Source organism: Hylobates moloch, unplaced genomic scaffold (assembly GCF_009828535.3).
Source record: "Hylobates moloch isolate HMO894 unplaced genomic scaffold, HMol_V3 SCAFFOLD_12, whole genome shotgun sequence".
NCBI classification, from domain to species: Eukaryota; Metazoa; Chordata; class Mammalia; order Primates; family Hylobatidae; genus Hylobates; species Hylobates moloch.
The window spans coordinates 101,976,829-102,002,765 of record NW_026652287.1 but is presented as its reverse complement, the minus strand read 5'-3'; the positions used below and the strand labels follow the sequence as shown (position 1 = coordinate 102,002,765).

The 25,937-nt window shown below is 49.4% G+C and overlaps 2 protein-coding genes across 4 annotated transcripts in view; one reads left to right on the top strand and one right to left on the bottom strand.

Annotated features, from left to right (window-relative positions):
• Nucleotides 1-3,496, bottom strand: part of NLRP2 (NLR family pyrin domain containing 2) — a 35,956-nt gene extending 32,460 nt beyond the window's left edge. The window contains exon 1 of the mRNA XM_032171115.2: nucleotides 3,455-3,496. The gene's annotated coding sequence lies outside the window, so the exon portion shown is untranslated. The remainder of the gene's footprint in view (nucleotides 1-3,454) is intronic.
• Nucleotides 3,497-3,680: 184 nt separating this feature from the next.
• The window catches only part of NLRP7 (NLR family pyrin domain containing 7), a 43,265-nt gene continuing 21,008 nt past the window's right edge, over nucleotides 3,681-25,937 (top strand). For 2 of the 3 annotated variants that reach the window (XM_032171112.2, XM_032171114.2), the window contains exon 1: nucleotides 24,363-24,424. Coding sequence is in view for 1 of the 3 variants with exons in the window: in XM_032171110.2 (XP_032027001.1) it covers nucleotides 24,243-24,250; nucleotides 24,388-24,424 (45 nt within the window). In the remaining 2 variants the exon portion in view is untranslated. Of the gene's footprint in view, nucleotides 3,882-24,043; nucleotides 24,251-24,362; nucleotides 24,425-25,937 lie in introns of those variants that run through there. The other variant, XM_032171110.2, reaches the window with a different exon arrangement.

Below are 25,937 nucleotides of genomic sequence, written 5' to 3'. Positions count from 1 at the left end.
GCAGTGAGCCTTGATTGTGCCACTGCACTCCCATCTGGACAACAGAGCAAGACCTCAGCTCATTTTATTTTTATTTACTTATTTTTGAGACAGTTTCACTCTGCTGCCCAGGCTGGAGTGCAGTAGTATGATCTCAGTTCACTGCAACCTCCGCCTCCCAGGTTCAAACAATTCTCCTGCCTCAGCCTCCTGAGTAGCTCGGATTATGGGCACCCACCACCACGCTCGGCTACTTTTTGGTTTTTTTTTTTGTTGTTTTTTGTTTTGGTTTTTTTTGAGACAGAGTCTCACTTTGTCACCCGGGCTAGAGTGCAGTGCTGCAATCTCGGCTCACTGCAACCTCTATCTCCCGGATTCAAGCAATTCTCCTGTCTCAGCCTCCCGAGTAGCTGGGATTACAGGCATTCACCACTATGCCCAGCTAATTTTTTGTATTTTTAGTAGAGATGGGGGGGTTTCACCAAGTTGGCCAGGCTGGTCTCGAACTCCTGACCTCGTGATTCACCTGCCTCGGTGCCCAGCTAGTTTTTCTAATTGCAAAATAACCAGCTGTCAGGGTTTTCCCTGAGGGGCTGCTCAGGTTCTAAAAGTTAACCTACAAAGCAAAAACACTCTCTCATTATAGCAAAGTAGTAATACAACAATGAAAGGACAAGCATAGATCGGATGAGGAAGTGATGAGCTATGTGGATCACCCAGGAGACAAGACACTTCGTGAAAACTGGGGTGAATATGAAAATGCAAACAAACAGCCGGACGCAGTGGCTCACGCCTGTAATCCCAGCACTTTGGGAGGCCGAGGTGGGCGGATCACGAGGTCAGGAGATCGAGACCATCCTGGCTAACACAGTGAAACCCTGTCTCTACTAAAAATACAAAAAATTAGCCGGGTCTGGTGGCGGGCACCTGTAGTTCCAGCTACTTGGGAGGCTGAGGCGGGAGAATTGCTTGAACCCGGGAGTGGGGGGCAGAGGTTGTGGTGAGCCAACATGGTGCCATTGCACTCCAGCCTGGGGCGACAAGAGTGAAACTGTCTCAAAAAAAAAAAAGGCTTGAAGATGAGTTAGTGGTGGAGCCTGGTTTCAGGACACAGGTGTGTGGCTTTTACTTTACTGAAGCTGGCCGGGGGGCCATGGCTCACGCCTGGAACCCCAACACTTTGGGAAGCCAAGGCGGGAGGATTGCTTGGAGTTTGCGACCAGCCTGGGCAACATGGCAAAACCCTGTCTCTACAAAAAAAACACACACAAAAAAAATGTGCTGGGCATAGTGGCATGCACCTGTGGTCCCAGCTACTGAGGAGGCTGAGGTGGGAGGATCACCTGAGCTAGAGAAGTTAAGGCTGCAGTGAGCTGCGATCGCACCACTGCACTCCAGCCTGGTAAAACAAACAAAAACACAACACTGGGGGTGGTGGCCGATGTTTGTAATCCCCGCACTTTGGGAAGCTGAGGTGGGTGGATCACTCCAGTCCAGAAGTTCCAGACAAGCCTGGCAACATAAGACCCTGTCTCTATTTTAAAAATAACAGCAGGGCCGGGTGGGATGGCTCACACCTGTAATCCCAGCACTTTGGGAGGCCGAGGCGGGAGGATCACCTGAGGTCTGGAGCTTGAGACCAGCCTGGCCAACATAGTGAAACCCTATATCAACTAAAAATACGAAAATTAGCCGCGTGGTGACAGGCGGCTGTAGTCTCAGCTACTTAAGAGGCTGAGGCACGAGAATTGCTTGAACCTGGGAGGTGGAGGCTGCAGTAAGCTGAGATAGCACCATTGTACTCCAGCCTGGGCAACAGAGCTAGACTTTGTCTCAAAAAAAAAAAAAAAAAAAAAGCAACAAAAACTTTACAGAAAGGGTATAACACCTCTCTAGATGATAGCTGTGAATAACTTGAGAGTGGCAACTGGCATAGGTATTTGCATAAGACTCAGGTCTGGAAGCTGGACTAAAACAATGCTAAGAGGCTTCGTCACCTCAATGAATAAAAGACAATACCTTCTGTTAAGAGGACTCATTAGACACAAAACCTCGGCACTGCCCAGGACTCCACATACAGCAACCACAGCATCTGACCTGTTCCAATGTATTTTTTTTTTTTGGAGCTCTCTATAGCTCTATCTTAAATCCCCCAAGAGAACAGAAATAAAAGCACACAAACCTATCCTCTTATGAGCCAACATAAACTAGAGTCTCTCTAGATCTAAGCATCTGCTACTCTTTCCCAATTCAGAACCACTGGATTTTATTTTTTGAGACGGTTTCTCTCTTGCTGTGCAGGCTGGAGAGCAATGGTATGATCTCGGCTCCCCGAAACCTCCGCCTCCCGGGTTCAAATGATTCTCCCGCCTCAGCCTCCTGAGTAGCTGGGATTACAGGCATAAGCCACCACGCCTACCTAATTTTATATTTTTAGTAGAGATGGGGTTTCTACATGTTGGTCAGGCTGGTCTCGAACTCCCGACCTCCGGTGATCCACCCACCTCGGCCTCCCAAAGCGCTGCGATTACAGGCGTGAGCCACTGAGACAGGCAGAACCACTGTATTTCTAACAGAAGAAAAGATTTAGGCCGGGCGCAGTGGCTCCTGCCTGTAATCCCAGGACTTTGGGAGTCTGAGGCAGGAAGATCGCTTGAGCCCAGGAGTTAGAGACCAGCTTCGGCAACATACTAAGACCCTACATCTAGTGAGTCTCTACAAACAGTGGTAATAATATTATTATTAGCCAGAACAGATGTGGTGGCACCCTCCCACGGTCCCAGCTACTTCAGAGGCTGAGGTGTGAGGATTGCTTGAGCCGGAGAGGTCAAGGCTTCAGTGAGCGGAGATCCTGCCACAGCGCTCCAGCCTGAGAAACAGAGTAAGACCCTCAAAAAAGAAGAAAAAAAAAAAGGCCCCTGTAATCCCGACACTTTGAGAGGCCGAGGCGGGCGGATCACAAGGTCAGGAGACTGAGACCCGCCTGGCCAACATGGTGAAACCCCGTCTCTACTAAAAATACAAAAAATTAGCCAGGCGTGGTGATGGGCGCCTGTAGTCCCAGCTACTCAGGAGGCTGAGGCAGGAGAATTGCTTGAACCCGGGAGGCAGAGCTTGCAGTGGGCCAAGATCGCACCACTGCACCCCAGCCTGAGCGACAGAGCCAGACTTCGTCTCAAAAAAAAAAAAAAAAAAGACGACTTGAGGTTCCAGCAAGAGATGAAAGGCTATTCAATGTTTGCCAGGCGTGGTGGCTCACGCCTGTAGTCCCAGCTACTCAGGAGGCTGAGGTATGAAAAAATCGCTTGAACCTGGGAGGTGTTCAAGCTTGAACCTAATCGCGCCACTGCACTCCAGCCTGGCCGACAGAGCGAGACCGTCTCAAAAAAAAAAAAAAAAAAAAGGAGAAATTTTACCAACTGTGGAATGGAGAAATAAAGAAAGGAAGTTGCAGAGTTGCCGGAGAGCCACTCACCTCGCAGCACCTGGCCCTACTCTCAGGCGGCGGTGAGGGCTGTAGGTTGAGAAAGCTCTAATAAGGCCTCTCGTTGGGCCGCAGCCCTGTGATTGGCCCTCGGGGCGTAATCGCTGCTGAGCACTTCCTGTATCCACCGGAATTACCGGGGGGTCGTTTGGGGACGGGGAGTGGTGGGGGGGCGATTCCTCACCTGACCTTCCCGATCTCCACCTGTGGTTCTCAGTCTTAGCTGCCTGTTAAACTTACCTATCTGGAGCCTCATTTCAAAGCACAAACGCCCAGAGATTCTGCTTGATTGGTCAGACTGGGGCGGCTCAGACCCTGGAGTTCTTTAGAGTCCCAGATAACTGTGATTGCCGCCGAGGCTGAGAATCACCGCTTAGAAACCTCAGCTGTGATTGGCTACCTTCTCCCATCACCCCAGGTATATTATTAATAAAAATCCAACCGTACTTCAAGTGAAATATCAATGACACGTCAACTATGAGACACATGAAAAGCACCAAGTTCATCAGTTTTACACTCACAGTATTTTTTTTTTTTTTTTTAGTGGAGTCTTGCTCTGTTGCCCAGGCTGGAATGCAATGGCATGATCTCGGCTCCCTGCAGCCTCTGCCTGCCGGGTTCAAGCGATTCTCCTGCCTCAGCCTCCTGAGTATTTGGGATTACAAGCATGCGCCACAACGCCTGGCTGATTTTTGAATTTTTTTGTAGTAGAGACGGGGTTTTGCCATGCTGGCCAGGCTGGTCTCAAACTCCTGACCTCAGGTGATCCGCCAGCCTCAGCCTCCTAAAGTGCTGGGATTACAGGCGTGAGCCACCGTGCCTGGCTGGCAGTATTAATTTTGTAAACATATAAATAAGACTAAAAAGTTGGGTTTTATAGCTTTTTTTCATGTTGTTTGTTTTGCTTTTTTTTTGAGACTGATTCTTGCACTGTCGCCCGGGCTGTAGTGCAGTGGCGCGATCTCGGTTCACTGCAACCTCTGCCTCCAGAGTTCAAGCGATTCTCCTGCCTCAGCCTCCTGAAGAGCTGGGATTATAGGTGCGTGCCACTGTACCCGGCTAATTTTTTGTATTTTTAGTGGAGATGGGGTTTCACCATGTTGGCCAGGCTGGTCTTGAACTCCCAACCTCAGGTAATCCGCTCACCTCGGCCTCCCAAAGTGCTAGGATTACAGGCGTGAGCCACTGCGCCTAGCCTTTTTTTTTTTTTTTTTTTTTTGTATTTTTAGTAGAGACAGAGTTTCACTATGTTGGCCAGGGTGGTCTCAAACTTCGGACCTCGTGATCCGTCCGCCTCAGACTCCCGAAGTGCTTGGATTGCAGGCATGAGCTACCACGCCCGGCCTTTTTCATGTTTTAGAACCAATATATGTATATGTACATGTATATTTCTTTTCGTTTTTTCTTTTTGAGACAGGGTCTCACTCTGTCACCTAGGCTGGTGTGCAGTGGCATAATCATAGCTCACTGAAGGCTACAGGCATACGCTATCACGCCTGACTAGATTTTTGTATTTTTTATAGAGACGGGGCTCTCACTATGTTGCCCAGGCTGGTCTCAACCCCATGGGCTTAAGCAACCTTCCCACCACGGCCTCCCAAAGTGCTGGGGTTTCTGGTGTGAGCCACCGTGCTTGACCCTGTGTTTACTTATTACGTCCTCTAAACTTTGCCACACAGTAGCGATTGCCGTGATCCTACCCATTTTTCACTTTCCTTGAGAAAATGAAGGCAAGGCATATTTAGAAAACCTGTCTGAGGTCTTGAAGATCACAAACAGCTGTCAGCTTCCGGAAGCCCATCTCTTCACTGCTGCGCTCAGTTGCCTATCCTAGAAAGAATAAGAAAGTGAGGGGCCGGGCGTGGTGGTTCATACCTGTAATCCCAGCACTTTGGGAGGCCGAGGCGGGTGGATCACCTGAGGTTGGGATTTGGAGACCAGCCATGACCATCTCTACTAAAAACACACAAAAAATTAGCTAGGCGTAGTGGCAGGTGCCTGTAATTCCAGCTATTCTGGAGGCCGAGGCAGGAAAATCGCTTGAACCTGGGAGGCAGAGGTTGCAGTGAGCTGAGATCGCACCATTATACTCCAGCCTGGGCAACAAGAGCGAAACTCTGTCTCAAAAAAAAAAAAAAAAGTGACGGATGGAGGGAATAGGAAGGATGAATGAAAATGTGCCAAGAGCAGTTTTCAGACCGCACATTTCAATAAATTCTTTTTCTTTTTTTCTTTCTTTTTTTTTTTTTTTGAGACGGAGTTTCACTCTTGTCGCCCAGGCTGGAGTGCAATGGCGTGATCTGGGCTCACTGCAACCTCTGCCTGCTGGGTTCCTGTGATTCTCCTGCCTCAGACTCTGGTGTAGCTGGGATTACAGGCATGCACCACCACGCCCAGCTAATTTTGTAGTTTTAGTAGAGACGGGGTTTCACCATACTGTGTTGGCCAGGCTGTTCTTGAACTCCTGACCTCAGGTGATCCACCCGCCTCAGCCTCCCAAAGTGCTGGGATTACAGGCATGAGCCACTTCCCCCCACCTTTTTCTACGTTCTTAATATGGACACCCTACCATAATTTGAAGGTACTTTTTTTTTTTTTTCCTTTTTGAGACAGAGTCTCCCTCTGTTGCCCAGGCTGGAGTACAGTGGTGCAGTCTTGGCTCACCGCAACCTCCGCCTCCCAGGTTCAAGCAATTCTCTTGCCTCAGCCTCCTGAGTAGCTGGGATTACAGGCGCCTGCCATCATGCCAGGCTAATTTTTAGTAGAGATGGGTTTTCACCATGTTAGTGAGGCTCTTATTGAACCCCTGATCTGAGATCCACCTGCCTCGGCTTCCCAAAGTGCTGTGATTACAGGTGTGAGCCACCATGCCCAGCCACAGTACCGTTTTTTAAAAATTTGTATTTTCTTTTATTTATTTATTTTGAGATGGAGTCTCGCTGTTGTTGCCCAGGCTAGAGTGCAGTGGCATGATCTTGGCTCACTGCAACCTCTGCCTCCCAGGTTCAAGCAATTCTCCTGCCCTAGCCTTCCAAGTAGCTGGGATTACAGGCTCCCACCACCATACCTGGCTAATTTTTGTATTTTCAGTAGAGACGGGGTTTCACCACCTTGGCCAGGCTGGTCTTGGACTCCTGACCTCAGGTGATCCACCTGCCTTGGCCTCCCAAAGTGCTGGAATTACAGGTGTGAGACGTTGCGCCCAGCCCCCTCCCCCTCTTTCTTAACTAGAGACTGGGTCTCCCTTTGTACACCGGGCTGGTCTTGAACTCCTGGGCTCCATGGCCTTCCCGCCTTGGCCTCCCAAAGTACTGAGATTACAGGTGTGAGCCAGTATGCCTGGCCCATTATTTTATATTTTAATATAAATATTTACATTTATAAATTTCCATCAGTGGCCGGGCATGGTGGCTCAAGCCTGTAATCCCAGCACTTTGGGAGGCCGAGGCGGGCGGGCGGATCATGAGGTCAGGAGATCGAGACCATCCTGGCTAACACGGTGAAACCTCGTCTCTACTAAAAATACAAAAAATTAGCAGGGCATGGTGCCACGCACCTGTAGTCCCAGCTACTCAGGAGGCTGAGGCAGGAGAATGGTGTGAACCCGGGAGGCGGAGCTTGCAGTGAGCCAAGATCGTGCCACTGCACTCCAGCCTGGGAGACAGAGCGAGATTCCGTCTCCAAAAAATAAAATTAATAAAAAATAAATTTCCATCAGTGCAACACATTTCAACAGCAATTTCACCACTACTCAGTTCTAGCATTTTAAAAAATGCCCTTTGTTATTTCTTCTTTGACCTTGGAATTATATAGAATTTTGTGGCTGGGCGCAGTGGCTCACGCCTGTAATCCCAGCACTTTGGGAGGCCGAGGCGGGTGGATCACGAGGTCAGGAGATTCAGACCATCCTGGCTAACACGGTGAAACCCCGTCTCTACTAAAGATACAAAAAATTAGCCAGGCATGGTGGTGGGTGTCAGTAATCCCAGCTACTCGGGAGGCTGAGGCAGGAGAATCGCTTGAACCCAGGAGGCAGATCTTGCAGTGAGCCAAGATCGTGCCATTGCACTCCAGCCTGGGCGACAGAGCCAGACTCTGTCTTTCTTTCTTTCTTTCTTTCTTTCTTTCTTTATTTATTTATTTATTGTTTTGAGATGGAGTCTTGCTCTGTCACCCAGGCTGGAGTGCAGTGGCGCGATCTCGGCTCACTGCAAGCTCCGCCTCACGGGTTCACGCCATTCTCCTGCCTCAGCCTCTCCAAGTAGCTGGGACTACAGGTGCCCGCCACCACGCCCGGCTAATTTTTTTTTTTTTTGTATTTTTAGTAGAGATGGGGTTTCACTGTGGTCTCTATCTCCTGACCTCGTGATCTGCCCGCCTCGGCCTCCCAAAGTGCTGGGATTACAAGCGTGAGCCACTGCTCCCGGCCCAGACTCTGTCTTAAATAAAAAAAAAAATTTTTTTTAAGACTCAAATGCATGGGATTAAGAAATTATCTTTTGTTATTCTTGCTTTTGTTCTACTGAGGAAATTGAGACTGAAATGTTAAGTAGCAACCCCAAGGTCACATAACTCATGGGTGGCTAGGGAGAAGGATGGATTTAAACAGACTTCTGGCTGAGCATGGTGGCTTACAGCTGTAATCCCAGCACTTTGGGAGGCCGAAGTGGGTGGATCACTTGAGGTCAGGAGCTCGAGACCAGCCTGGCCCACATGGTGAAATCCCATCTCTACTAAAAATACAAAAGTTAGCTGGGCATGGCGGCGGGCGCCTGTAATCCCACCTACTCAGGAGGCTGAGGGGGGAGAATTACTTGAACCTGGGAAGCAGAGGTTGCAGTGAGCCGAGATCTCGCCACTGCACTCCAGCCTGGGCGATAGAGGGAGACAACATCTCAAAAAACAAAACAAAAGAAACAAACAAACAAAAAAAACAAGAAAAAACAGACTTCTGTTGGAATAAGTGAGTTTGGTTCGGGTACATGGAGCCTGCAAAGGCGTTTGGAGATCCAAAAGGGGAACTACGTGGCCAGAACAGAGTATTGGATGAACTGATAAGAAACCACAATTCAAAAACAATTCAACAAAATGCCCAGGTCTGTGAAAGCCTGTCTAAACCAGGCCTTGGGTCTCTGTGTACATTGCCTGCTTCTGACAAGGCTCTGCAGCCAGGAGTCGGATCCCAGGGTTGCATGACTGGGAACAACAGAAGCTCAAGAGTGGACCTAGGGCCGGGCGCGGTGGCTCACGCCTGTAATCCCAGCACTTTGGGAGGCCGAGGCGGGCGGATCACGAGGTCAGGAGATCGAGACCATCCTGGCTAAACAGGGTGAAACCCCGTCTCTACTAAAAATACAAAAAAATTAGCCGGGCGTGGTGGCGGGCGCCTGTAGTTCCAGCTACTTGGGAGGCTGAGGCAGGAGAATGGCGGGAACCCGGGAGGCGGAGCTTGCAGTGAGCAGAGATCGTGCCATTGCACTCCAGCCTGGGCGACAGAGCGAGACTCCGTCTCAAAAAAAAAAAAAAAAATTAGCCAGGTGGGAGGCTGAGGCAGAAAAGGCTGAACTGGAGGCGGACCTGCATGACCGAGATGCCCACTGCACTCACCTGGGGTGAAAACGAGACTAAAAGAGTGGACCTAAACACAGCAGTTGGGTAAAATGAAGCTGTCTCCATTTAGTTTCTACAGACAGACATCCATGAGAGGATGAGGAGGTGTGCCTGCCTCCTGGTCAAGCACTAATTTTTTTTTTTTCCAAGCACTAATTTTTATTTTTTTATTTTTTGTAGAAACAGGGTCTCACAGTACTTGCTTTGGCAGCACGTACACTAAAATCGGAAATGGGGGTCTTGCTATGTTGCCCAGGCTGGACTTGAGCTCCTGGGCTCAAGGGATCCTCCTACCTCAACCTCCCAAAGTGCTGATCTGACCTTGTGATCCACCCGCCTCAGCCTCCCGAAGTGCTGGTGAGGAAAGAGAGAAACCCTCTCATATTGTTTTATACTGTTTTATACTCAGTACCTGTTTTTAAGAAAAAAGCAAGGAAGTGAAACCAAAGGCAGGTAGCCCGGCGCCAGGCACCAGACCCAAAACCAGGCCTGGGCCTGCCTGGCGTAAACCCAGTAGATAAAAATCAACTCATAACTTAGAACCCGATGTTATCCATAGATTCCAGACATTGTATAGAAGAACATTGTGAAACTCCCTGCTCTGTTCTGTTTCTCTCTGACCACCAGTGCATGAAACCCCTGTTATGTATCCCCTAGATTGCTCAATCAATCACGACCCTTTCATGTGCAATCTTTAGTGTTGTGAGCCCTTAAAAGGGACAGGAAATGCTCACTCAGGTAGCTTGGATTTTAAGGCAGTAGCTTGCCAGTGCTCCCAGCTGAATAAAGCTCTCCCTTCTACAACTTGGTGTCTGAGGTTTTGTCTGTGGCTCGTCCTGCTACACTGGGATTACAGGTGTGAGCCACTGCGCCTGGCCACTATCTTCTTCTTCTTCTTCTTCTTCTTCTTCTTCTTCTTCTTCTTCTTCTTCTCTTCTTCTTCTTCTTCTTCTTCTTCTTCTTCTTCTTCTTCTTCTTCCTCTTCCTCTTCCTCTTCCTCTTCCTCTTCCTCTTCTTCTTCCTCCTCTTCTTCTTCTTCTTCCTCTTCTTCTTCTTCTTCCTTTCTTTTTTTTTTTTGAGACAGAGTCTCACTCTGTCCCTTGGGCTGGAGTGCAGTGGCCTGATCTTGACTCACTGCAACCTTTGCCTCCAGGGTTCAAGCGATTCTCCTGCCTCAGCCTCCCGAGTAGCTGGGATTACAGGCACGCACCACTATGCCCAGCTAACTAACTTTTTGTATTTTTAGTAGATACGGGGTTTCACCATGTTGGCCAGGCTGGTCTCAAACTCCTGACCTCGTGATTCGCCCGCCTTGGCGTCCCAAAGTGCTGGGATTAGAGGCGTGAGCCACTGCGCCCGGCAATACTAGTTATTATTAATGCTGTTATTGTTACTGACATGTTCATTTTTATTTTGGCACTTTATTTTCCCACCTCTTTCTCCCTACTTCTCCTAAGCGTCAATGTTAGTTAAGTCTAAAATTCTCTTTCCCTGTCCCTCTCTCTGTCTCTCTCTCCTTCTGTGTCTTTCTTTCACCTGAGACCCATAATCCTGGAGACGGCAAGTGTCTCACAGAGAAAATCCCAAACCAAGCGATTCCCCTGCCCTAGCGTTCCAAGTAGCTGGGATTACAGGCTCCCGCCACCATACCAGGCTAATTTTGTATTTTTAGTAAAGACGGGGTTTCACCACCTTGGCCAGGCTAGTCTCGGACTCCTGACCTCAGGTGATCCATCCACCTGGGCCTCCCAAAGTGCTGGAATTATAGGTGTGAGACACCATGCCCAGCCCCCTCCCCCTCTTTTTTAAATAGAGACTGGGTCTCACTTTGTACACCAGGCCAGTCTTGAACTCCTGGGCTTCATGGCCCTCCAGTGTGGAGGAGAGAAAATGGATTCCCTCCACCCTCCTGGGTTCTTTGGATGGGCTATGAATTACATTGACACAAAACAGTTTGACAGAAGAAAAACCAGATTCAATTATGTATGCACAGGAGTCCCACAAAAATGTGAGACTGGAGGAAGGGCCAGATGACTGAAGCTCATCTAGCAGCTTGAGCTACAGAAAGGAGTAAGAGTGTAGGGTGAGGTGGCTCACACCTGTAATCCCAGCACTTTGGGAGGCCAAGGTGGGTGGATCACCTGAGGTCAGGAGTTTGAGACCAGCCTGGCCAACATGGTGAAACCCCATCTCTGCTAAAAATACAAAAATTAGTCAGCGTGGTGGTGCATGCCTGTAATCCCAGCTACTCCGGAGGCTGAGGCAGGAGAATCACTTGAACCAGGGAGGAGGAAACTGCAGTGAGCTGAGATCGCACCATTGCACTCCAGCCCGGGCTACAAAGGGAGACTCCATCTCAAAAAAAAAAAAGAAGAAAGGAGTAGGGGTGTCAGTCCCCGTGGCTCATGTCTGTAATCTCAACACTTTGGGAACTGAAATGGGTGGATCACCTGACGTCAGGAGTTTGAGACTAGCCTGGACAACAGGGTGAAACCCGGTCTCCACCAAAAATACAAAAATTAGCTGGGCGTGGTGGTGTGCCCTGTAATCCCAGCTACTTGGGAGGCTGAGACGGGAGGATTACTTGAACCTGGGAGGCGGAGGTTGCAGTAGGCCAAGATCACGCCACTGCACTCCAGCCTGGCAGATAGAGGGAGACCCTGTCTCAAAATAAAATGAATAGGGCCGGGCGCGGTGGCTCACGCCAGTAATCCCAGCATTTTGGGAGGCCGAGGCGGGCGGATCACGAGGTCAGGAGATCAAGACCATCCTGGCTAACACAGTGAAACCCCGTCTCTACTAAAAATACAAAAAAAAATTAGCCAGGCGGGTGGCGGGCGCCTGTAGTCCCAGCTCCTTGGGAGGCTGAGGCAGGAGAATGGCGTGAACCCGGGAGGCGGAGTGGCACGATCTCACTGCACTCCAGCCTGGGCGACAGAGCAAGGCTCCGTCTCAAAAAAAATAAACAGGCCGGGCGCGGTGGCTCACGCTTGTAATCCCAGCACTTTGGGAGGCCGAGGCGGGCGGATCACGAGGTCAGGAGATCGAGACCACAGTGAAACCCCGTCTCTACTAAAAATACAAAAAATTAGCCGGGCGTGGTGGCGGGCGCCTGTAGTCCCAGCTACTCAGAGAGGCTGAGGCAGGAGAATGGCATGAACCCGGGATGCGGAACTTGCAGTGAGCCGAGATCGCGCCACTGCACTCCAGCCTGGGCGACAGAGCGAGACTCTTGTCTCAAAAAAAAAATAAAAATAAAAATAAAAATAAAAATAAATAAATAAAAATAAATAAATAAATAAATAAAATGAATAAATACATACATACATTCATACATAAATGAAAAGGAGTAGAGACTTGGAGCTTCTGGGGGTGGTGGAGGCAAATTAAGTTATGATAAAAGGGGGAAAAGTTGCCAGGCACAGTGGTTTACGCCTGCAATTCCAGCACTTTGGGAGGCTGAGGCAGGTGAATCACCTGAGGACAGGAGTTTGAGACAAGCCTGGCCAACATGGTGAAACCCCGTTTCTACTAAAAATGCAAAAAATTAGAAGGCGTGATGGTGGGTATCAGTAATCCCAGCTACTCGGGAGGCTGAGGCAGGAGAACCACTTGAACCTGGGAGGTGGAGTTTGCAGTGAGCCGAGATTGCGCCACTGCACTCCAGCCCGGGCGAGGGAGCGAGACTTCATCTCAAAAAAAAAAAAAAAGAAAGGAGGAAAAGTATGATGAGCTGGGGGTTGACTTATTAATGCAGGTGAAAGTTCCTCAGGTAATAAAAGTTGTCTCTGAGCAACTCTCCTGGTAGAAATATCCATTTTTTTTTGAGATGGAGTCTCGCTCTGTCGCCCAGGCTGGAGTGCAGTGGCACAATCTCGGCTCACTGCAACCTCCTCCTGCTGGGTTCAAACAATTCTCCTGCCTCAGCCTCCCAAGTAGCTGGGACTACAGGGATGTGCCACCAGACCCGGCTAACTTTTCTTTTGTATTTTTAGTAGAGACAGGGTTTCACCATGCTAGCCAGGCTGGTCTCAAACTCCTGACCTCCTGAACCGCCTGCCTCAGCCTCCCAAAGTGCTGGGATTACAGACGTGAGCTACTTCACCTGTCCCTTTTGTTTTTTGTTTTTTTTTTTTTGAGATAGAGTCTCACTCTGTCACCCAGGCTAGAGTGCCGTGGTGCGATCTCAGCTCACTGCAGCCTCTACCTCCTGGGTTCAAGCAATTCTGCCTCAGCCTACTGAGTAGCTGGGATTACAGGTGTGCAACGCCACGCCTGGCTAATTTTTGTATTTTTAGTAGAGATAGGGTTTCACCATGTTGCCCAGGCTGGTCTCGAGCTCCTGGACTCAAGTGATCTGCCCATCTTGGCCTCCCAAAATGCTGGGATTACAGGCGTGAGCCACCACACCCTGTCCTGGTATAAATATCTTTACTAATGAAGATTTCTCTTATTGAAGCCAGGGCATGCTGCTTGCCTGTAGTCTCATATACCCAGGAATCAAGAGGATTGCTTGAGCCAAGGAGTTCAAGTCCAGGTTGGGCAACATAGTGAGACCCCATCTCAAAACAAAACAAAAAGCAAAGGAGAAAATTTCTTTATAGATGTAGATTTCCTTTACGACAGGGCAGGTTTTTAGAGGTAGTCCTTTGTCTATCGTTTTCAAAATGATCAATATGGCAAAGATAAATGTTTTGGGGTGGTGTGTCTTGAGCCCCAGCACCAAAAAAAGAACCTCAGCAAAGCCTCAAACAACTGCCCCCCACCAATAACAAACCACAAATGATTTGTTGAATTTTTTTCATCTCTCTTCTCTAGCCATAGGCTACTTTCCTGTCATAGATCCTAGAAACTCTTGAATTCTTCCATTTCCTTCCAGAGAAAATAGGCTTTCAAATAGGCAACACACTAAGTCAAATTAATACACTTTTTTTGGTGGGGGAGGGAGGGGTTGGGGGTCTTGCTGTGTTGTCCAGGCTGGATTCAGCCTCTCCAGTAGCTGAGGCTGCAGGTGTGCAATAGCACACCTGGTTCATTAATTAATTAATTAATTAGTTTAGAGATAGGGGCTGGCTCTGTTGCTTAGGCTGGAATACAATGGCATGATCTTGTTTCACCGCAGCCTCTGCCTCCCAGGCTCAAGTGATCCTCCTGCCTCAGCCTCCCAAGTATTAGCTGGGATGACAGGCATGCATCACCACACCTGGCTAATATCTGTATGCATGAATTCATTATTTAATTATTTATATTATTTATTTTTATTTTATTATTTATTTATTTATTTGAGATGGAGTCTCGCTCTGTCGCCCAGGCTGGAGTGCAGTGGCGCAATGTCGGCTCACTGCAAGCTCCACCTCCCGAGTTCACACCATTGTCCTGCCTCAGCCTCCCGAGGAGCTGGGACTACAGGTGCCCACCACCACGCCCGGCTAATTTTTTGTATTTTTAGTAGAGACGGGGTTTCACCGTGTTAGCCAGGATGGTCTCGATCTCCTGACCTCGTGATCCGCCCGCCTTGGCCTCCCAAAGCGCTGTGATTACAGGCGTGAGCCTCCGCGCCTGGCCCCAGTCCCTGCATTTTAATATTTTTTTTTTCAAGATGGAGTCTTGCTGTGTCACCCAGGCTGGATTAGAGTGGCACAATCTCAGCTCACTGCAACTTCTGCCTCCTGGGTTGAAGCGATTCTTCTGACTCAGTCGTCCCAGTGGCTGGGATTACAGGTGCCTGCAACCACGCCTGGCTAATTTTTGTATTTTTCTATTTTTTTGAGACGGAGTCTCGCTCCGTCGCCCAGGCTGGAGTGTAGTGGCACGATCTCGGCTCACTGCAACCTCTGCCTCCCAGATTCAAGCGATTCTTCTGCCTCAGCTTCCTTAGTAGCTGGGACTACAGGTGCCCGCCACCATACCCAGCTTTGTATTTTTAGTAGAGACGGGGTTTCACCATGTTGACTAGGATGGTCTGGATCTCTTGGCCTCGTGATCCACCTGCCTTGGCCTCCCAAAGTGCTGATATTATAGGCGTGAGCCACTGCACCCGGCCTTTTTTTTTTTTTTGAGACGGAGTCTTGCTGTGTCTCCCAGGCTGGAGTGCAAAGGCACAATCTCCGCTCACTGCAACTTCTGCCTCCTGGGTTCAAGTGATTCTCCTGCCTCAGCCTCCCGAGTGGCCAGTATTACAGGCGCCTGCCACTGCGCCCAGCTAATTTTTGTATTTTTTTAGTAGAGATGGAGTTTTGCCATGTTCACCAGGGTGTTCTCAAAGTCCTGACCTCAAGTGATCCACCTGCCTTGGCCTCCCAAAATCCTGGGATGACAGGCATGAGCTACCACACCCCGTCCTGTTTTTCCTACTTTGACACTCAACACAGAATACTTCACCAAAAATGTATGTTTCTCCCCACCAACAACCAGTTCTCCAGCAGAGACCAGCTGGGTGTCCTCTCCTTTGGTTTAGTTCTGACACTCCCTACCTGGGGACAGCATCAGATCCCACAGGTTCAGGGCTGAGTCCCACAAGACTGACTGACTCCCTCCCTCCCTCCCTCCCTCCCTTCCTTCCTTCCTTGTCCCACAAGACTGACTTCCTTTCCCTTCCTCCTTCTCTCCTTCCCTCCTTCCCTCCTTCCCTCCTTCCCTCTTTCCCTCCTTCCCTCCTTCCTTCCTTCCTTCCTTCCTTCCTTCCTTCCTTCCTTCCTTTCCCTTTGTTGCCCAGGCTGGAGTGCAGTTTCGAGATCACAGCTCACTGCAGCCGTGACCTCCTAGTCTCAAGTGATCCTCCTGCCTTGGCCTCCTGAGTAGCTGGGACTACAGGCATGCACCATCACAGTTGGCTATTTATTTATTTATTTATTTATTTATTTTTGAGACACAGTCTTGCTCTGTCATCCAGGCTAGAGTGCAGTCCTGTCGTCTAGGCTGGAGTACATTTTTGCAATACAAAAATTAGCCAGGCATGGGAGCGAACGTGTATAATCCCAGCTACTCGGGAGGCTGAGGCTTGACAATCCCTTGAACCCAGGAGGTTGAGGGTCACAACTCACTGCAACCTCAGCCTCCTGGGTTCAAGCGATTGTCATGCCTCAGCCTCCCGAGTAGCTGGGATTAAAGGCGTTCATCCCCATGCCTGGCTGATTTTTATTTTTATTTTCTGAGGTGGATTCTCGCTGTGTCGCCCAGGCTGAAGTGCAGTGGCACGATCTTGGCTCGCTGCAACCTACGACTCTGGGATTCATGTCATTCTCCCGCCTCAGCCTCCCGAGTAGCTGGGACCACAGGTGCCCGCCACCTCCTGGCTAACTTTTGTATTTTTCGTAGAGATGGGGTTTCACCATGTTAGTCAGGCTGGTCTGACCTCAAATAATTCACCCACCTCAGCTTCCCAACACGCTGGGCTTACAGCCACTGTGTTCAGTCGAAATTTTGTATATTTGATGGAGAACAGGTTTTCTCATGTTGTCCAGGCTGGTCTGGAACTCTTGAACTCAAGCAATCCACCTGCCTGGGCTTCCCAAAGTTCTGGGATTCCAGGCATGTGCCACTATGCCTGGCCCAAGGCTGCTCTTCCTAAAGAAGAAAATTATTCCAATGATTTTATTTATTTATTTATTTATGAGATGGAGTTTCACTCTTGTTGCCCAGGCTGGAGTGCAATGGCGTGATCTCAGCTCACTGCAACCTCTGCTACCTGGGTCCAAGTGATTCTCCTGCCTCAGCCTCCCAAGTAGCTGGGATTACAGGCATGTACCACCACACCCAGCTAATTTTTTAAATATTTTAGTAGAGTTTTGTATTTTAGTAGAGATGGGGTTTCTCCATGTTGGTCAGGCTGGTCTCGAACTTCTGACCTCAGGTGATCCGCCAGCCTTGGCCTCTCGAAGTGCTGGGATTACAGGAGTGAGCCACCGCACGGGGCCACCAATGATACTTTTTTAAAGCAAGTAAGGACGAGCTGGGCATGGTGGGTTCTTGAAGCTCATGCCAGAAAGAATTCAGGGCAAGAACATGGAGTAAAGTGAAAGCAAGCTTATTAGGAAAGTGAAGGAATAAAAGAATAGCTACTCCATAGACAGCTGCCCGTAGGGCTGCTGGTTGCCCTTATTTTTTTTGAGATGGAGTTTTGCTCTTGTTGCCCAGGCCGAGTGCAATAGCGTGATCTTGGCTCACTGCAACCTCTGCTTCCTGGGTTCAAGTGATTCTCCTGCCTCAGCCTCCTGAGTAGCTGGGATTACAGGCGCCTGCCATCACGTCTGGCTAATTTTTATATTTTTAGTAAGAGATGGGGTTTCACCATGTTGGCCAGGCTGATCTCGACCTCCTGACCTCAGGTGATCTGCCTGCCTCGGCCTCCCAAAGTGGTGGGATTACAGGCATAAGCCACCACTCCCAGCCTTGGTTGCCCATTTTTATGGTTATTTCTATGGATATGCTAAAAAAGGGGTGGATTATTCATTCCTCCCCTTTTTAGACCACATAGGGTAACTTCCTGACATTGCCATGGCATTTGTAAACTGTCATGGGGCTGGTGGGAGTGGAGCAGTGAGGACAACCAGAGGACACTGTCGTCACCACCTTGGTTTTGGTGGAGTTTGGCTGGATTCTTTATTGCTAAGGGAGGAGACCACCCCTCATATTGTCTTATGCCCAATTTCCACCTCCAAAGAAAGAAAAAGTAAAAACTAAAAGGCAGGAATGAAATCCACAAGCAGACAGCCCGGCGCCACACCCTGGGCCTGGTAGTTAATGATCGACCCCTGACCTAATCGGTTATCTATAGATTACAGACATCGTATAGAAAAGCACTGTGAAAATCCCTATCCTGTTTTGTTTGGATCTGATTACTGGTGCATGCAGCCCCCAGTCACCTACCCCCTGCTTGCTCAATCGATCACGACCCTCTCACGCGCACCCCCTTGGAGTTGTGAGCCCTTAAAAGGGACAGGAATTGCTCACTTGGGGAGCTCAGCTCTTGAGACAGGAGTCTTGCCAATGCCCCTGGCTGAATAAACCCCTTTCTTCTTCTTTTTTTTTTTTTTTTTTTTTTTTTGAGACAGAGTCTCACTCTGTCACCCAGGCTGGAGTGCAGTGGCGCGATCTCGGTTCACTGCAAGCTCCGCCTCCCAGGTTCATGCCATTCTCCTGCCTCAGCCTCCTGAGTAGCTGGGACTACGGGCGCCCGCCACCACGCTGGCTAATTTTTGTATTTTTAGTAGAGACGGGGTTTCACTGTGTTAACCGGGATGGTCTCGATCTCCTGACCTCGTGATCCACCCGCCTCAGCCTCCCAAAGTGCTGGGATTACAGGCGTGAGCCACCGCGCCACCCCTTTCTTCTTTAACTCGGTGTCTGAGGAGTTTTGTCTGTGGCTGGTCCTGCTACATTGCAACCTGTCTTATCAGCGAGGTCCTTATGACCTGTATCTTATGCTGACTTATCTCATCCTGTGACTTAGAATGCTTTTTTTTTTTCTTTTTACTGCAACCTCCGCCTCCCCGGCTCAAGTGATTCTCCTGCCTCAGCCTCGAAAGTAGCTGGGATTACAGGCACCTGCCACCACGCCTGACTAATTTTTGTATTTTCAGTAGAGACGGGGTTTTACGGTGTTGGCCAGGCTGGTCTCGAACTCTACCTCAGGTGATCCACCTGCCTCGGCCTCCCAAAGTGCTGGGCCACCGTGCCTGGCATTTTTTTTTTTTTTTTTGAGAATGCCTTAACTGTCTGGGAGTGCAGCCCGGTAGGTCTCAGCCTTATTTGACTCAGCTCCTGTTCAAGATGGAGTTGCTGTGGTTCACACGCCTCTGACAGTAGGTCCGTTGCCCAGTGCACGCGGTGAGTCAATTTGCCGGGTCACTGGGTTGCAGAAGAGATGGAAGTTTAATCATAGGGCTCAGGAATGAGGAGATGGGAGGAAACCTCCAATCCATCTTCCCCAGAAGTCTGGGTCTAGGTTTTTTTTTTTTTGAGATGGAGTTTTGCTTTGTCACCCAGGCTGGAGCGCAGTGGCAGGATCTTTGCTCGCTGCAACCTCCGCCTCCCAGGTTCAAGTAATTCTCTTGCCTCAGCCTCCTGAGTAGCTGGGGTTACAGGCACCCGCTACCACGCCCAACTAATTTTTTGTGTTTTTAGTAGAGATGAGGTTCCACTATGTTGGCCAGGCTGGTCTTGAACTCTTGACCTCAGGTGATTCACCTGCCTTGGCCTCCCAAAGTACTGGGGTTACAGATGTGAGCTACCACGCTTGGCCAGGACTAGGGTTTTGTTGTTGTTGTTGTTGTTGACATGGAGTCCCACTCTGTCACCCAGGCTGGAGTGCAGTGGTATGATCTCGGCTCACTGCAACCTATGCCTCCCAGGTTCAAGCGATTCTCATGTCTCGGCCTCCCGAGTAGCTGGGAACTACAGGCACCCGCCACCATGCCTGACTAATTTTCGTATTTTTAGTAGAGACAGGGTTTCACTATGTTGGCCAGGCTGGTCTTGAACTCTTGACCTCAGGTGATTCACCTGCCTTGGCCTCCCAAAGTGCTGGAGTTACAGGTGTGAGCCTCTGCGCCCGGCCAGGGCTAGGGTTTGTAAGTGTTTTGGTGTGTGCCAAAGTGTGGCCATGCTGACTGCTGGCGGAGACGGGGACATGAACATGCAGTGTTCTCATGCTGATCCTATTCCTCGCTGGGGTCTTCAAACTGGTTAGTGTCAGCTATTTGGCTGGAATTCAGGGTCTGAAAAACATCTGAAACCATCCTTAAACAAAAGCCTTATAATTCTAATGTCCCAGAGTTTATCTATAGGAACCATGCAGATACAAATCCGTCTAATGACCCTCCTGTCAGAAATCCTATCTACGGGAACAATAAGGAGGCAAAAGTGCAGCGTCTGGAGCCACATGACGCTCAGCAGCCAGGACATGGGCCAGAGTGCAGCCTGAGTCACATTTTTTCATTTTTATTTTTTTACTAAAAGCGGGTTTTCATTTTTTTTTTTTTTTTGAGATAGAGTCTCCCTCTGTCGCACCCAGGCTGGAGTGCAGTCGCGCGATCTCTGCTCACTGCAACCTCTGCCTCTGCCTCCCGGGTTCAAACAATTCTCCTGCCTCAGCCTCTCGAGTGGCTGGGATTACAGACGTTGAGCTACCATGCCTGGCTAATTTTTGTATTTTTGTAGAGACGCAGTTTCACCATGTTGGCTGGGCTGGTCTCAAACTCCTGACCTTGAGTGATCCATCTGCCTCAGCCTCCCAAAGTACTGGGATTACAGGCCTGAGCCACTGTGCCTGGCCTACAAAGGTTATTTTTGTGGGGAAAAGAAAGAGAGATCAGATTGTTACTGTGTCTGTGTAGAAAGAAGTAGACATAGGAGACTCCATTTTGTTCTGTACTAAGAAAAATTCTTCTGCCTTGAGATGCTGTTAATCTGTAACCCTACCCCCAACCCTGTGCTCCCTGAAACATGTGTTGTGTCAACTCAGGGTTAAATGGATTAAGGGCTGTGTAAAATGTGCTTTGTTAAACAAATGCTTGAAGGCAGCATGCTTGTTAAGAGTCATCACTACTCCCTAATCTCAGGTACCCAGGGACACAAAACACTGCGGAAGGCAGCAGGGACCTCTGCCTAGGAAAGCCAGGTATTGTCCAAGGTTTCTCCCCATGTCATAGTCTGAAATATGGCCTCGTGGCTGACCATCCTCCAGCCTGACACCCATAAAGGGTCTGTGCTGAGGAGGATTCGTAAAAAAGGAAGGAACGCCTCTTTGCAGTTGAGACAAGAGGAAGGCATCTGTCTCCTGCCCGTCCCTGGGCAATGGAATGTCTGGGTGTAAACCCCGATTTTATGTTCCATCTGCTGAGATAGGGGAAAACCGCCTTAGGGTTGGAGGTGGGACATGCGGGCAGCAATGCTGCTCTGTAAGGCATTGAGATGTTTCTGTGTATGCGTATCTAGGGCACAGCACTTAATTCTTTACCTTGTCTATGATGCAGAGAGCTTTGTGCACGGGTTTACCTGCTGACCTTCTCTCCACTATTATCCTATGACCCTGCCACATCTCCCTCTCTGAGAAATACCCAATAATGATCAAGGATGGGGGATCCTCCGTGTGCTGAACGCCGGTCCCCTGGGCCCCCTTTTTTCTTTCTCTATACTTTGTCTCTGTGTCTCTTTCTTTTCCAAGTCTCTCCTTCCACCTAACGAGAAACGCCCACAGATGTGGAGCGGCAACCCACCCCTTCGTATTTTAAAGGATACAAATGAACAGCCAAGGAGGAGATGCATAGGGGGAGGTTTAGAGGAGTCCCAAGTGCAGGAGCTTCTGTCCCTGTGGACCTGGGGTGCACCATAGTCCTGGCACACGGATGCACCCCGGTTCACCAACCAGGAAGTTCTTCTGAACTTTCCTGTTTTTTTTTTTTTTTGAGACTGTCTCACTCCGTCACCCAGGCTGGAGTGCAGTGGCGCTATCTCAGCTCACTGCAGCCTCTGCCTACTGCGTTCAAGTGATTCTCGTGCCTCAGCCTCCTGAGTAGCTGGGTCTACAGGTGCACTCCACCATGCCTGGCTAATTTTTTATTTTTTGTAGAGGCAGGGTCTTGCTATTTTGTCCAGACTGGTCTAGAATCCTTGGGCTCAAGCAATCCTCCCATCTAGGCCTCCCAAAGTGTTGGGATTACAGGCATGAGCCACACGACGCCTGGCCCAAACCCTTTACTTTTGGGGTTTATGTAGGATTCCTTAGGTGGGCAATGCTGATCACATAGCTGGCAGTTCATAATCAATTCAACCTTCAGCCCCTCTCCTCTCCCTGGAGGCCACTTGGAGCCTGGGGCTGAAAGTTCCCAATGTCTAATCACTGACGGTTTCTTTGGCAGCCAGTTGCCCGCCCTCGTGGGGTTATCTAGGGGCCTTCCAAAAGTCACCTCATTAACATAAGCTCAGGTGTGGTTGTAGGGCCTGGGTATGCATAACAAGAGATACCTCTTTCATCTTTATCTCTCCATAGCTGCTCTAGGACTAAAGGCCAAATGTTTTAACAAAACATTCTCTCTGTCAGCTAGAATATGATTTATTTTTATTGTTTTTATTTTCTTTTTTTTCAGAGAGGGAGTCTCGCCATATTGCCCAGGCCAGTCGTGAACTCCTGGACTCTGGCAGTCCTCCCGCCTCAGCCTCCCAAAGTGCTGGCATTACATTTATGAACCGCTGCACCTGGCCATCATTTTTTTTTTTTTTTAAAAGATGGAGTCTCGGCCAGGCGCGGTGACTCACGCCTGTAATCCCGGCACTTTGGGAGGCCGAGGCGGGTGGATCACGAGGTCAGGAGATCGAAACCAGCCCGGCTAACACGGTGAAACCCCGTCTCTACTAAAAATACAAAAAATTAGCCGGGCGCGGTGGCGGGTGCCTGTAGTCCCAGCTGCTCCGGAGGCTGAAGCAGGAGAATGGCGTGAACCCGGGAGGCGGAGCTTGCAGTGAGCCAAGATCGCGCCACTGCACTCCAGCCAGGGCGACAGAGCGAGACTCCGTCTCAAAAAAAAAAAAAAAAAAAAAAAAAGATGGAGTCTCTGTCGCCCAGCCTGGAGCGCAATGGTGCAATCTCGGATCACTGCAACCTCCACCTCCCAGGTTCAATCAATTCTCATGCCTCAGCCTCCTGAGTAGCTGGGATTACAGGTGCACACCACCATTCCTGGCTAATTTTTTGTTTTTAGTAGCCGGGGGTTTTTGCCATGTTGCCCAGGTTGGTCTCGAACTCCTGACCTCAGATGATCCACCCGCCTCAGCCTTCCAAAGTGCAGGGATTACAGGGATGAGCCACCGTGCCCGGCCTCCACAGTGCCTATCTCTATAGATGGCATGCTGCAACTGATATATACATCTTCATTTGTGGGACCATTTGCTTCCATTAAATTAACAGTTTAAACTACCAAAATTCTGTGCTGAATGCTTTCCACAAGATACACTGTTTTATTTAAAAACAATTTTAGGCCAGGTGCGGTGGCTCATGCCTGTAATCACCTGACATCAGGAGTTTGAGACCAGCCTGACCAATATGGTGAAACCCTGTCTCTACTAAAAATAGAAAAAATTAGTCAGGCATGGTGGCATGTGCCTGCAGTCCCAGCTACTCGGGAGGCTGAGGCACGAGAATTGCTTGAACCTGGGAGGCAGAGGTTGCATGAACCGAGATTGCACCACTGCACTCCAGCCTGGGTCACAGAGCGAGACTCCATCCAAAAAAAAAAAAAAAAATTAAATATCAGTTATTTATTTATGTTTTTTGAGACAGGGTCTCACTCTGTGGCCTAGGCTGGAGTGAGGTGGCCAGTCACAGCTCACTGTAGCCTCAAACTCCTGGTCTCAGGTGATCCTCCCACCTCGGCCTCCTGAGTAGCTGGGATTACAGGTGCAGCCCATCATGTATGGCTAATTTTTTTGTTTTTGTTTTCGAGACAGAGTCTTGCTCCTGTCATCCAGGCTGGAGTGCAATGCTGTGATCTTGCCTCACTGCACCCTCCACCTCCCGAGTTCAAGTGATTGTCCTGTCTCAGCCTCCCAAGTAGCTGGGATTACAGGCACCACACCTGGCTAATTTTTTGTATGTTTAGTAGAGACAGAGTTTCACCATGTTGGCCAGTCTGGTCTCCAACTCCTGACCTCAGGTGATCCACCCGCCTCGGCCTCCCAAAGTGCTAGGACTACAGGCATGAGCTACCACGCCCAGCCTATGCATGGCTAATTATTAAATATTTTTATAGAGATGGCATCTTGCTATGTTGCCTGGGCTGGTCTCAAACTCCTGGCCCCTAGGGATCCACTGGCCTAGGCCTCTCAGCCTGCTGGGATTTACAGGCAGGAGCCACCACATTTGGCCACAAAGTAGACTTACTGTATTTGTAACTTAGGAAGTCACAGAAGTTTTTATCCTTTTTTTTTTTTTTACTTTTAATTTATTTTTGTTTAATTTTTTTTCTCTACAAGAGTTTTTAAAGCTGGGAGCCAGGTACCCTGCAAAACCCAAAATGTGTATTTCCTGTTCCGTCGCCTATCACACCTGGCCCGGGTGGTCTAGGAAGGGAATTGCACCTTAATCTCACCTGGGGAGATTTAGCAAGCTGTGGTTCTCCGAAGCCCACTGCAGCCCAATTACAGCCGAATCCCTGAGGATGTGGCCCAGGTGATGTCAAGGTGAGCCTGAGGTCAGTGGTTGGGAGCCACCCAATGTTAATCTCAGTGGGGCGGATCCACCCTGGGCGGGAAAGCTCTCTCTCCACCCAGGGTACCAAGGGCCAGAGACCTCCCCTTTTTATCCATTTCCTTTGCAGAAAACACAGGCTGGAAGCAAGTCCTGACCTAAGGGAGGTGAGTGCTGGTTCTTGCATCTATTTATTTGTCTCTTCAAGGGAGAAGTAATTAGTGGTTGAGTTTTATCCAATTCCTTTGCAGAAAACAGGCTGGAAGCAAGACCTGACCTAAGGGAGGTGAGTGCTGGTTCTTGCATCGATTTCTTTGTCTCCTCCTTTAAGGCAGAAGAAATTATTGGTTGAGTTTCCACCATAGCCCCTCCCAAGCCTTAATGGTTGGTGTGAGGATACTGGAAGGAGCTTTGATTTTTTTTTTTGAGACAGAGTCTCCCTCTGTCGCCCAGGCTGGAGTGCAGTGGCGCGATCTTGGCTCACTGCAAGCTCCGCCTCCAGGGTTCACCCGCCATTCTCCTGCCTCAGCCTCCTGAGTAGCTGGGATTATAGGCATGTGCCACCACGCCCGGCTAATTTTTGTATTTTTAGTAGAGGCGGGGTTTCACCATGTTGGCCAGGCTGGTCTTGAACTCCTGACTTTAGGTAATCCGTCTGCCTCGGCCTCCCAAAGTGCTGGGATTCCAGGCGTGAGCCACCGCGCCTGGCCTAATGTTGTCTTAAGGACTTCTATTCAAATATAGTTTAGAGGAGCTCAGGAGTTTGAGACTAGCCTGGGCAACATGGTAAAACTCTGTCTCTACAAAAAAATACAAGGCCAAGCACAGTGGTTCATGCCTGTTATCCCACCACTTTGGGAGGCCGAGGCGGGTGGATCACTTGAGGCCAGGAGTTCGAGACCAACCTGCCCAAAATGGTGAAACCCCGTCTCTACTAAAAATACAAAAATTAGCCAGGTATGGTGGTGCATGCCTGTAATCCCAGTTACTTGGAAAGTTGAGGCAGGAGAATAGCTTAAACCTGGGATGGGGAGGTTGCAATGAGCTGAGATTGCGCCTGCACTCCAGCCTGGGAGACAGAGTACGACTCCATCTCAAAAAACAAAGAAGGCCAGTCCTTGTGCTGTGTCCGAGCTACTTGTGGGGTGAGATGGGAGGATCACCAGAGCTGGGAGGTGGGGGTGCAATGAGGTGTGATTGAGCCACTGCACTCCAGTCTGGATGAGATGGAGATCCTGTTTAAAAAAAAAAAAAAAAAAGGTAGGCTGGGCGCGGTGGCTCACGCCTGTAATCCCAGCACTTTGGGAGGCTGAGGCGGGCGGATCACGAGGTCAGGAGATCGAGACCATCCTGGCTAACACGGTGAAACCCTTTCTCTACTAAAAATACAAAAAAAATTAGCCAGGCATAGTGGCAGGTGCCTGTAGTCCCAGCTACTCGGGAGGCTGAGGCAGGAGAATGGCGTGAACCCGGGAGGCGGAGCTTGCAGTGAGCCGAGATCATGCCACTGCACTCCAGCCTGGGGGACAGAGCGAGACTCCGTCTCAAAAAAAACCCAAAAAACAAAAAAGACAAAAAAAACCCCCTTGTCTCTACTAAAAATACAAAAACTAGCCAGGCATGATGCGACGCGCCTGTAGTCCCAGCTTGTTTTTTTTTTTTTTTTTTTTTTTTTTTTGA